The sequence below is a fragment of the Aptenodytes patagonicus genome, chromosome 3 (genome assembly GCF_965638725.1).
Source record: "Aptenodytes patagonicus chromosome 3, bAptPat1.pri.cur, whole genome shotgun sequence".
NCBI lineage: Eukaryota > Metazoa > Chordata > Aves > Sphenisciformes > Spheniscidae > Aptenodytes > Aptenodytes patagonicus.
This window is the reverse complement of record NC_134951.1, coordinates 127,680,502-127,692,596: the sequence shown is the minus strand read 5'-3', so window position 1 is coordinate 127,692,596 and position 12,095 is coordinate 127,680,502. Positions and strand designations below refer to the sequence as shown.

The 12,095-nt window shown below is 35.8% G+C and overlaps 1 protein-coding gene across 6 annotated transcripts in view; it reads right to left on the bottom strand.

The window, feature by feature from the left end:
• The window catches only part of USP34 (ubiquitin specific peptidase 34), a 140,679-nt gene that overhangs the window by 36,524 nt on the left and 92,060 nt on the right, over window positions 1-12,095 (bottom strand). For all 6 annotated transcript variants that reach the window (XM_076335136.1, XM_076335142.1, XM_076335140.1 and 3 more), the window contains 7 exons: window positions 10,250-10,433; window positions 4,998-5,161; window positions 3,884-3,949; window positions 1,387-1,533; window positions 1,241-1,297; window positions 1,063-1,140; window positions 218-312 (listed from right to left, as the gene is read on the bottom strand). In XM_076335136.1, coding sequence (XP_076191251.1) covers window positions 218-312; window positions 1,063-1,140; window positions 1,241-1,297; window positions 1,387-1,533; window positions 3,884-3,949; window positions 4,998-5,161; window positions 10,250-10,433 — 791 coding nt within the window. The remainder of the gene's footprint in view (window positions 1-217; window positions 313-1,062; window positions 1,141-1,240; window positions 1,298-1,386; window positions 1,534-3,883; window positions 3,950-4,997; window positions 5,162-10,249; window positions 10,434-12,095) is intronic.

The window sequence follows — 12,095 nt, the reverse complement described above, 5'->3', positions numbered from 1 at the left end:
TCTTTTTCTAAGGTACCTAATATTCTATGTTTTGGAAATTAGATTTCTTAGTTATGTGCTCATTTGCACAAGGACCACAACCTCATAGGCCCACACAGTAGCGAACTGAATGAAACCACAGTCCCGTTTCATCTAAAGGATTACCCTGATTCAAATAGTAATTTCAGTAATTTATTAAAAAGAAACATTAGAAATGTTTATTTATTCTTAACAATACCTTTTTTCAGCCCGCACTTTCTTCCCACAATGAGAACATGTATACATGTTGTCACCTTCCAAGGTATCTTTAATAGTTACTTCATCAAGAGATTCCTACACATAATAAGCAAAAAAAGAAGGAACTTAGGTTTATCTTGGATATTTGTATCTTGTGCTTACATGGTGTGCTTTACAAATCCCTCTCTCTCAATCTTACAGTAAGTTTAATTAACATTTCCGTAAGTTATGAAATAAAGGTGGTCAAAGGCACCAGAAAGTTTGCAAAAAGAGCATGCAACTGAACTAAGAGAAGAGTTTGACATTGTTACAGAAAAACCAGTTCCTAACTCAAACACAAAATTAAGGAACCAATTGAGAAAAATAGTACTCAATATTCCAAGCTGTCGCAAAGAATTCAAGTGCTTTAAATTCAAATTCCCAGTGTGGGGATTAATAGTTGTTTAAAAAACTCGAAAGCCTAAAATAATTTTGGTCTGAGTTTTAAACTAACTTAAGAAGCAATAGTACGTGTATACATAAAGTCTTTTGACATTTACAATTCTCTCATATAAAACACGGCCGTAGCATTTTTCAAAACACAGGAGGGAGTAAGTGATTACTGACTGACTATAACATAGTCTTTAGTCAACTCCAAATGGCACCAGCTGATAGCATGTTGCATTGAAAAGATGAAAAAATTCGACCAAATTACGTAGTAATATCAACCTAGAAATACACCAAAACGAGAGTACAGATACAGAAAGCATCAACATATTCAACAGCGTATGGTACGGTCTTTTATACTTGACCGCACCCATTTGTAATTGTGATCTATGGTACACGTCTCAGCCTGGCATTACTTACATAAATATTCTTCATATCTGCCACCTGGCATCTTACTGTATAGAACTCTTCAGCAGTCTGACTTACATGCTCACAGTCCTAAATCACAGCAATGAAAGAGAAAAGCAATGAAATAACTATTTTGAGAGGTTAAAAAAAAAAAATCTTGGAAAGATAAGGATAGGGAAAGAATACTTACCAAAGAAACAACATTGTTTGTGATAACACCTCCAAACAAACTTTTCACTGTATTTTTCTGTGAATGAATGAATAAATTCTGTCAAGGAAATTTGAGCAAATCCGTAAGTTTTCAAGCTCCCCTTTTGCTCCCTCTTAATAACTCACCAGTTCTGGAGACATTTCTTCTATTTTTGTTATGAGGTCAGTGAAGAATTCAGTCATATCTTTCTGCTCTCCAGTGTTCAGTGGCTGCTTATCCATGGTATAGGTTTTACAGAAAGGCCTTGGATTGTATGCCTTACATTCACTTTCCTTTAGGTAAGAAAATCAAGCAAAACAAATCAACGCAAATCCTTATATTTTGAAGTGACACAGATATACCAAACATACATATACAAATGTCTATTTAAAAAATGACATACTTTTACATACAATATCTCCATATGCCTATTAGGCAACAAAGCTGTTTAAGTGCTTAAATGCTTCTGATGAAATGTGAAGCAGTTCTAAACTAACTGATTATCATTATTATGATATTCGTTATTAAAATATCACTCGTAAAATATTATTACATTATATTTAATAAATAATTAGTTAAATGAATCATTAAAATACAAGAACTTGGCTGAAGATGTGACACATCCAGTTTCTGCAGATACAAAATATGGTATGAGGAATATCAGCCTGTATTTATGTATTTCTGGACATTACTGACTTAAATCTTGACAACTGCTTAATTCTCATTCAGACTTCTCTATGGTGTAAAACTGTATCATCTAGTTCTCAACTGCATGTGTTCGGTCAGAGAAAAGAATTTGCAGTAGAAAGCAATTCTTTAGAATACACTGCCTTGCACACTGGGAATGCAGAACTTATTTACAGTAGAAGGAACTTTGTTCTTCTAAACAATGATATACATACTATTTTCTTTTAAGGATGTGTGGCAAGACAGTGCTTCCTGTAAATATTACCTTTTTTGGAATAAAGCCTTTCTTCAAGACTTTAACAATGGTAAATCTTCGTATGATTTTATGTTCCTATATTATTTTATGCTTATGTAAACACCTAGATTAATTTTTTTCTATTATTCATGGCAGGCACTACATGCCTAAATTCCTTTCCTCTATTTGTCTTCAAAGTGGGTATGAATTTCTTTCACAAAAGCCAGTGCCAAGAACAAAAAGACTCAGCTCTCCTCACAGTTTTCTTTTTTCATTATTTCAGAAATGTTTCACTATTTTAAGAACCGTGAACACCTGTGAACTACCTCAATTTTGCTTGGTTCTGGAACTTCAAAATTTTTAATTGCTTTTTAATGCTTTATTTCAACACATTAACCTTTAAAATATTGGAGCAAGGAAAATGCAATGAACAAAAATAGTATTTTATTTTATCACCAGGGAAACTGGGACAAACAAATTGTTTCATGATTAAACGAAGAATCAAGCTCGAAGCCCTTTACATCAAGGTCCATGTGAAACAGAATGAGTGACAATGGTGTTGGACAGACACTCATGGCAGAGTGTTTGTTAAAATGAAGAAATAATTTATTGGGATCTTGGCATGGTGCTCCAAAACATCCTAACGGGACAGCCAGTTGGTGTTTGGTGGTGATGGAAGTCTGTTGCTACGGTCCTTGCAGTGGTAGCTTCAGTTAGACCTGGAGAGACTCCTCAAATCACCATTTTGCTACATTCTTATAATCCAGCTGGTAGAAGTCCTATGTGACCTCCCCCGCATCTGTATAATTCATTACTATTGATTCACCTTAACTACGTACAAAGTATCTCTTAAATATCTTAAATCCATACAAAAGACTGTCCTATGCAGTCATTTCTGCAGAAACAGTTTTTATCGATCATTTACAAAAATCAATTTGGAAACTGGTCTAGACACAGCAGAGGCAATAGTAGAACTGTCCCAGATTCCTACTGGGAGGGCTCCTGTAACAGTCGAATACTTCATTGGGAAGGTACAGTCAATTTCCCAGTTTCAAATTGGTCCATTGTCTCAAGCTGCTCTATTACTGCATCCAAGGAGATGCCTGGCCAGGGAGCTCCTGGACCACTCAGAAATTTAGCAATGTAAGTGCACAGGGTGTCCACACAGGGCACAGCCCTGATACCCAGCTACATCACGACTGTAACTAAAAAGCAGATTAGACTTTCATACTTGAAACTCACTCGTAACTGAAGTCCCATAGTTATGGTAAACATCCTGTGTTCACCTAAGCACTGATGTGCTGGGAGTAAAAGGTTTATATAAGTGAAAGATGCTCAGACTGTGGCACCTGAGCCTGATGTTCCCATATATTCACTTCACAAACTTTTTTTTTAAGAACACAGTAGACAATCATTAACGTTTGAGAGCTGCTGCTTGCTCATTATAGTCGGTGCCCAATATTAAAGCCTATCTTAGATCAGGATTTACACTGCCTCTTCGTGAAAACTATTATGCCAATGTTTGCTTAACTGATTTGCTGAATAACAGCTTTAAAGTGGGTAAAAACTGTTTCAGTTAAGACACTCATTTACAAAACTTAGGCACAATGGACTTAAGCTGCCAAGAATTTACACATAGAATGGTAACTACATTTTTCTTTCTTTTTTCTTTTTTTTTAGGAAAATAGGATACTTTATAAAATATCCTCTTTCGCACCTACCATTAAGTATGTAAACATTTTCTGGAGTTCTAGTAGAGTGGTCTTGTGTTTCATATCTTCCGAATACTAAAAGAAATTGATAAAAGAAGACTTTATCTTTTTGCTTATAACTTTCCAAAAACAGCCCTTAGAAAGATGAAACAATCATCTTTCTAAATAAAAAAACCAACCACTTTATTATGGACAATTAAGAAAACTGATTGTGTACAAGAACACACAGTACACTATTTTACACTTATATATAAAGCACTACCTACTCCTTTTTTTGGCATGTCAACCTTAAACCTAAGTCAAAAAGTAACTCTATTTTCTAAAAATTTACTGCAGCTGGAGGTTTTGGGAAGGTATTACAAAAGACTATAGTAATTTTGGAATATTTTTTTTCAATTCATAGATGTTGTGGTCGACCTTCTACACAATGCATTTCACGTGCAGACCAGCAGCTTCCCTCTTTTATATTATTTTTCAATTTTATTTATAAATGGCTAATTCTAGATGAATTAAGTGACAACTACCAATAACTTAAAGATAACAAAAAATGATGAGGTCCCTGCCAATTAGGGTGTTTCACACATTATATATGCCCTGTTGATGTCAGGGACCAAAACGAAGCTTTCTCTTTTACAATAAATAGCTAGAAGTAATAATATTGTATTTCTGGAAGTTAACCAATGTATAATAATTTACAGGACTTGCTGTACTTCTGGTAGCATAAGATGCATGCTCTGGGACTTTATAAACATTCAAGAAGAATGACATTTATTCTAACAAAATGACAGATTAGGAGTTAAGAAACAACAGACAATTCACATAAAACCAAACTTGAATAAATCTAGTTGATAGCAACAGAAATATGAGTTTGAGAACACGTTTTATTACAATGCCACCTTAAGAACCTACTACATTACAAACGCATTTTAAAAAAAAAAATCTTCACTTTAGACATCAGCAAAAGAATCCAACTGAACAAAAAGCAAACTAAAGTCCTGAAGAAATATTCTTTATCCAGAAGTAAGTCTTAAAAGTAAGTCTATACTTTATCAGCATTTGCACCGATTCTAAATCTAGACTTCCATGAAAATCCACACAATCCACACAACAACCCAAAGCATACCTTTGCAGTAAAGATTGCTTGTCTGGCCTCTGGTATCATGTACAGTTGCTGAATAGTGGATGCCAAGTAACATGTTGCTCCAAGATTAGTTAGACCCACAAATCTACATTCAGCGCGAACATCATCATGTGGCCAATAATCCCACTTGTAAGGTGCATGGGAAGCTGGAAAAAATATGAATCACACGTGCAGAAAAAAAATCAATTCAAAGTACAGTTCAATAAGACACAAATACAATTAAAAGCGTTATGCTTACATTAATAAAATGCATCCTGTTTACGCATTCTACATTTACAGACATGAGCCAGACTGTACCTGCCCTTTAAGAAAATGTCCTATAGGTACATCAGGAAAATCACTTGGTACAGCGGCAAGCCATTCTAGACGCCACACTGCTTTGGGCTGCAAGTGATTTGCTGTGCTCTCCAAAGCACTATTCATGGCAAGCATCATCTCTTACACTTGGTTCTAGTGGTAGTATTACACGTAGTAACGGTCTTCCAGCCTCTACTTTTAAACTAAAGTTTGGTAAAACCACAGAATGTTTTCATCATCAAGAGCATCCATAAATTCTAAACATTGGCTGCTATGCATTTTTTTTTTAATACATAAGAAAGGTGGGGGTTTTTTAATAATACAAGCCAACCACAGCTCTCTCACAACACTTGCACTGCCTAAACCACTGAGAACACACTTAAAACCGGTAACATAACAACACTTACAGGCTCCCAAACGTATACCAGTCATTCCCCCAGCACAAAAATTACTCATAATTGCTACTACCCATTCCCATGCACCCCTTCGTCACACTAGAAGAAAGCAAAGCAGTCTCTGCACCCAGAGACTCAAGTTAGGGAGCCTTCCCTTCACATAACAAAACACAGATTTGGTATCAGAGATAACCACACATGAAGCGAGACCTTTCTTTTCAGAAGAGAAGCTGGATTCAGAATCACATCTACTATAATGGATGCCAGGCTAGCAAAAGATCTTTTTGACCAGTACAAAAGATGGATAGATGCTTATCAGAGATAAGACACAAAAGTGCAGTGAAATAAAGTGCTTGGCTATACACAAGCTTGAATAAACTCGGGAACAGTTTTTACAGGAAGAGAAAGAATGGTTTTCCTTGCACTTCAAAGCTATATATACACCAAAAGAATCTGCAATCTACAAGAAAAATAGGGGTAAGCAAGAAGTGAATTGCCTAGAGAATCAGACTGAAAAGACATTTTCTTTTCCTGTAAGTTTCCTATTCCTCTATATTTCATACCAGATGTAGCAATCTATTTCTTACACAGCATGGCACTAGACAAGCTCGGCAAGTCTGACAGACTCTTCTGAATAAGCCTTGTTCGGATATGGCTGCCAAGAAATCGGAAGAATGGGAAAGTTCTCCTCATCTGCCAGTCAAGAAGATGGTAACCAGACTAGGCAAACCATTTGTAAGTGATTAGTACTGCTTCTAGACACTGACAGGCTTCTCTTTCTAGCATCCCACACAGGAGAATGGAAAGGGGAATTAATCATTTGAGCTGCAGAGGCAACTAGATGACACAAGCACTAAATTACAGAGGAACTAATCCAGTGTCCAAAGAAATTCACTGCAGCCTATCTTCCTTGGCATGCAAGAAGTTTGGCACAAAAACTTGCAATGCCTCTAGCTTTGCTGTTCATCCCCAAGGATATCATTCTCCAAAAAGGTAGAGTGTCCTACAAATAATTCAGCACCTCTCTTGAAGTATATGTTCAGATATATAGAAGAAAAGCAAAAAAGTAGTCTGGATTTATTTTACAATCCACAAAAGCTATGTGGGTTCAAGATTTAAATTTTAAATCCTTAATTTTTTTGTCAAAGATTAAAGGCTCATTAAGGATTCTTCTCAATTCATACTACCAGCTATAAATTCAGGAAACTATTTGGCATCCTCTGAATAGATCCTTACATCTTCAGAGACCAGACCCGCAAGACGTTCTGTTGCACAATAAATAATTGTAATCTTACTTTTGGCATTGGCATCAAAACAACTATTAGCCCTGCAGCTTCAAGTAGGGAAGGAAAGAGTTTTAATTCTCCTGTTTCAACAAATCTCAGTGGCGTGACCTCATGTTACCTGGTTACATTGGGCTAATTAGCCAGTTGAAACAAAGCTCTCCTCCATGTTTAACCTCCTAAAGAGAGTAATTAGCATGGCAGAAGAACATTCCCTTCCTTAACCGAAATCCTTAAATTGCAACATCTTAATTCACCTGCTCTGATGTAAGGACTCAGCATCTATCACTCTGCTTATAGCTCATCAAGTTGTAACTACAAAGAAGTCAGAAGACTTCTTTATACTTCATGAGAACAGTTGGGAGTATCTTCCTCCTATTTCAATCTGACAAAGGGCTTTCAGAAATTTGACAAGGAATTTCTCAGGAAGAGCCTGTTTTCTCCACCCTGGGATTTTTAAGCGACTGTCTTCATTTTCATAATAATAGCTTTCCTTCTTCCATATGAATCTTAACTAGAAAGGTAAATTTGAGCCTCATTTATGCCTATCATCTTTATTGCTCACTGTCATTACAGAAATCAGCCTCTTCTCAGGAAGAGCTAGGGAAACCTGTAACCAAACTTGCAATATTCACATTCTATTTTAAGCAAACTAAAACTGAATTTCTTCCTCTTCAAATGGCCATGCATTTCTCTATATTCCACCTTCTGATCATGCTTCTGCTCCAAACACAACATCAGACACTATCTTAAACTTCCCGGAAAGCAAAGCAGCTGGTCTTGTTTCCCTCCTTTGAACTGAATGTTTTTATTAGGCTTGGTCTTTAAAGAAAGCAAAACTCCAAAACACTGCAAGAAATTTTATGAACAACAGAGGGTATCTAAAACCCCTCTTCAGTAAGATCAGAGTCTGCATTAATTGTTAGCCCTCCCTGTTGAGAAAAGCGAGGAGAAAAGTCAGCTGACATCAGCTACTTAGCAGTTCATTTCCTATGGTATCATTTGCTGAAAATGCATGAAGGCATCCCTATGTCTTCAGTTAAAAACACTGTATCTGTGAAGTAGAAAAAAGCACGCAAGTCATTCTCTTCTTCCATCCCTCAATGAAGGGAGCTACGTTAGTGGACACTTTAAAGAAAAATGCTGCTGCAGTTAAAACTTTACTACAACTACTTTACATTATTCATACTAGTAGAAGTCTGAAGAACAGTATACAGTTGTACATTTTAATAGGACTGCCAGAACAGAGTCTTAGTAACATAATTTTTAATTAGAACCCTACTTTTTTTTTTTTTTGTCCCAAGGAAAATATACTAGATATCCTTTAATAAGATATTTTCTTTTTTAAAATTTTACTTTCTCTTGCTGCATTAAATTAAAGCCATCTCTTAAGAGCATCCTAGCTTCAATCAGTTAGGAGTGTGAGAAAAAATGGTAGAATAGCAGAGACAGCAATTGGTGAGACTAGAGCACAACTGTGCAAGTGGCAGGATCGAAAATTTCTCCAATGAACCACAAAACTAAAACGTTAAAACCAAAGACAGGATGGAAATCTGTAATATTTTCCTTAATATTTCGCCTAAGAAGAACGGAGAGACAGGCTTAAGACTAAGATTTTTTTAAAGAGATTACAGAGATAAGCGAAGTGGAAAAAAATCCAGTTTTAAGAATCTGTGGATCACATCAATGCAATTAGATGACTTTAAACAAATGAGGTATCGGAAGTCGTGTGTCAGTTGTGCACCAGAAAGAGACAATGGCACTCTGTCAGTTGTAATAAAATTAACATTCATGAAACAGAGATACACTGAGTACGGAGCAGGAGCACAGAACAGATCGCTCTGGAGAACTCAGGAAGGAACAACCAACCTAGAGAAGAGTATTTGGAAGAAAGTAACAACTTCGGTTAAGTGTTATGGAAAACCTCAGCACCTAGGCATTACTGGGATTTGGAGTGAGAAAAATACTAACTGTAAAAAATGAATGATCGCACCCGGAGAAAGAGAGAGAGCCTCAGCAGCCGAAGATGTACTCGCAGCAAACAGAAATATCAGACATTTTCATAAAACATGTTCTTCATAATATTTTCCCTGAACATAGGAGACTTTGGAGGCTTTTTAGAAGGCCCCAGGCATGTGAGTACAGAACACAAAACGTTATTACGATCAGATTTCTCTGTCACTTCCTGAATTGCAAGGCACTAAATCAATTCCATAGATTATAATAAATTACAGATCCTCAGGTTACAGGAATTTAAACTGGGCATGTGAAAGGAAATCTATCAAGCTAAAAATGCATAATGAGAATTTGCAAATCAAAAGATAAAATATTAACTAACTTCAAATTTTGGTAATTTACATATTATACATAGGAATTAAGTTTCCAAAACACAGGAAGCATGAAAGCCAAGATGCATAACAAAATTGTATTAGCACTGTATGCAGACATCTGGGTACAGACTGAAGTCAACTACAAAGATATTAGAGACTCTGAAAACGTGACAGTGCTGTTAATAGCCAATGCATCTACAGTACCTCAGTGGGGTTTATATACCGTGGTTTACGTATAAACATACCATGTTTCTTCACGTTACAACGGGAAAACAGAAATTAAAATCCAGCACAAGCCAATGAAACATGTAAAATCCACTCTAACAATGTTATTTATGTGTCGGTGCTGTTTAACAGGACCATGTACTTTAAATAACCCATATTTAAGAACAGATGATCTGAAAATTATACATGGGATTAAATCCACTCGTTTGCTAGGTGAGCAAAAGATGCCTATACCTGCTGTGTGACACTACCGTAAGTGATGGTGGATACGTAGTAGAGCTTCAAAGCAGAACTTTAAGAGCAGTGCTAGTGGCAACAATGTCTTACTTCATTACTACTTTTGGAAAGTGGGACTACTCAGTTTAAGTCTAAAAATATTCTGCGTCACCTTCGCATTTCCCTGTTTCTACCTATGCATTATCAGATCATTATTTTTTGAAAGTCATTAAATGCAGACACTTCTGATGTATTTCAGGAGGAAATGGAAACTCCGTGATTCAGTACTGTTCACAATGGTGGCTAGCCATCCCCATCATAAACACGCAGTCTTCAGAATGGGAGTCCATTTTACCAGTACACTCCCATTTTCTTTACTGAACTTCATAAATCTGAAAATCCAAAACAAAACTAAAACGAACAGAAAATGCAAATGGACTAGTTTTCCACAAAATACTCAAAAGCTATCTATGAATAAAGGTTCTTACACTGCATATGTTGTGCCATAACCCAATTGTGGAGCAGCCTGTAGTTTTCCACGGACCCCTTTACCATTTCTACCAACAAGTCATAAGCAGCAGCCCTTGAAGAATGAGACTTGCATTTTGGCTGTTGTCTATCTTTCAAACTTGGCAGCAAGAACAGAAGATTGAAGATGTCTCTCAGAAACTCCTGTAAAACAGTTCAATCAGCAGATTTAGCAGTTTGAACACATTCTTAAAAGACAACAGTCATGTATAACAATCTTCTAGAAAAGTCTATAGACTTTCTAGACCTCGATCATTCACAGAACTTTCTGACTTGTACACAAGTTCTGAATTACGAATTTTAACAACTTACTTTATACTACATAAAGTGCACTGTAACCATATTATAGCCTAAAGAGAAACATGTCCACTGAAAAAGAATGACAAATTATGCTTGATTCGTCATTGATAATTTAATTTGACAAACCACACACATGTATTTTTAGTAACTTTAAGACTAGTTTCTCCTAGTGAAAGACAGCACATAACCTTAATCACTCTACTCGTCTGAGTTTTATGAATCACTACTTAATCTTAAAACACTTAGGCACTGTAAGTGTATTTTTGTATTGTTTCATGTTTGGAATATTAACTGAACTATAAAAGGCACAAAGCATAGCTGTACCAAGTCAGGTTACCTTTGGATGATAAATACGTATTACACACAGTTATTTATCTTTACCATCCCAGATTAATACATTAAAAAAATGAGATGGATCTGTCTAAACTTCAGTACCTTCTTTCTATGTAGCCAATTTAATTCAATAAAATTAAACCAAAAGTAAAATATTAAAAGGATAACAAAAAAAAAAAAAGATGATCTGTGTAGGTGTGTAAGAACAGGTGGTCATACTCTTCCACAACTACAACACCTTCAAAGAAGTGCAGAATGGTGAAAAGGCTTTCCTCCACCTTTCAGCTACGAAGTGAACATTACTAATTAGTCATTTAAGTGGTATGAGAGACCGTGAAAGAAGAAATTGAGCAGAATTTATAAATCAGTATTTCAACAGATTTCCTTAAACAACCAGCAACTCATGTGCATACTTTATGTCTAGGGCTGATGACATGACCCATAGCCTACACTTCACTGCTTCTCTAAAACGTCTGCAATCTTAACAAACTGTATTTAATCATTAAATCATATTAGTAGTGTATCATTTTAGTTGTCTACATAATCAGACAATAAATCCTCTGCATAATTTTCATTGCTTTTTTTCCCCAAAGATATCTTCTTGAATTTTTTTTAGGGACAGAATTCTTCCCCCATTTGTAGAGCATATTATCCAGCTATTATACTTCATTCTACAATTTCTACACTGTCATTAAAAAAAAAAAATGTTCTTCCTGAATTTCCCCATTCAGGTATATTCAGTTAAGAAGCCTTTTAACGTTAAAAGGCAGGCTCTACTGTAAAATCTAACTAAATTCTAAGTATTTCAAAAAATGGCCTTCTGCAGAGTACACACCAAAATCACCATGAAAAGCCTTGTTCCAGTATGCAGGGAAATTCCTATAGTTTTAATATAAAAATCTTACAACCAGGGTCTTACGTTTATAGCTGAATATTATGGAGAGGTCTTCTCCTGGCCAATATAGTTGAACAAAGTTCTACCAGATTTCTCCGTACTTTGGAGAAAGAAAATGCATAAAATAAAAAATAGATAGATACCTGGTTTCTTGGTAGTTAGTCTGTCTCAGGAGTGCTTGTGGGGCAGCAGTCCAATTCTTTTTCATTCCTAACCATACCCGTCAGGTGTAGATATTACAGCTCATCATCAGACCAGCTGCATCTACTAAGTGGAGT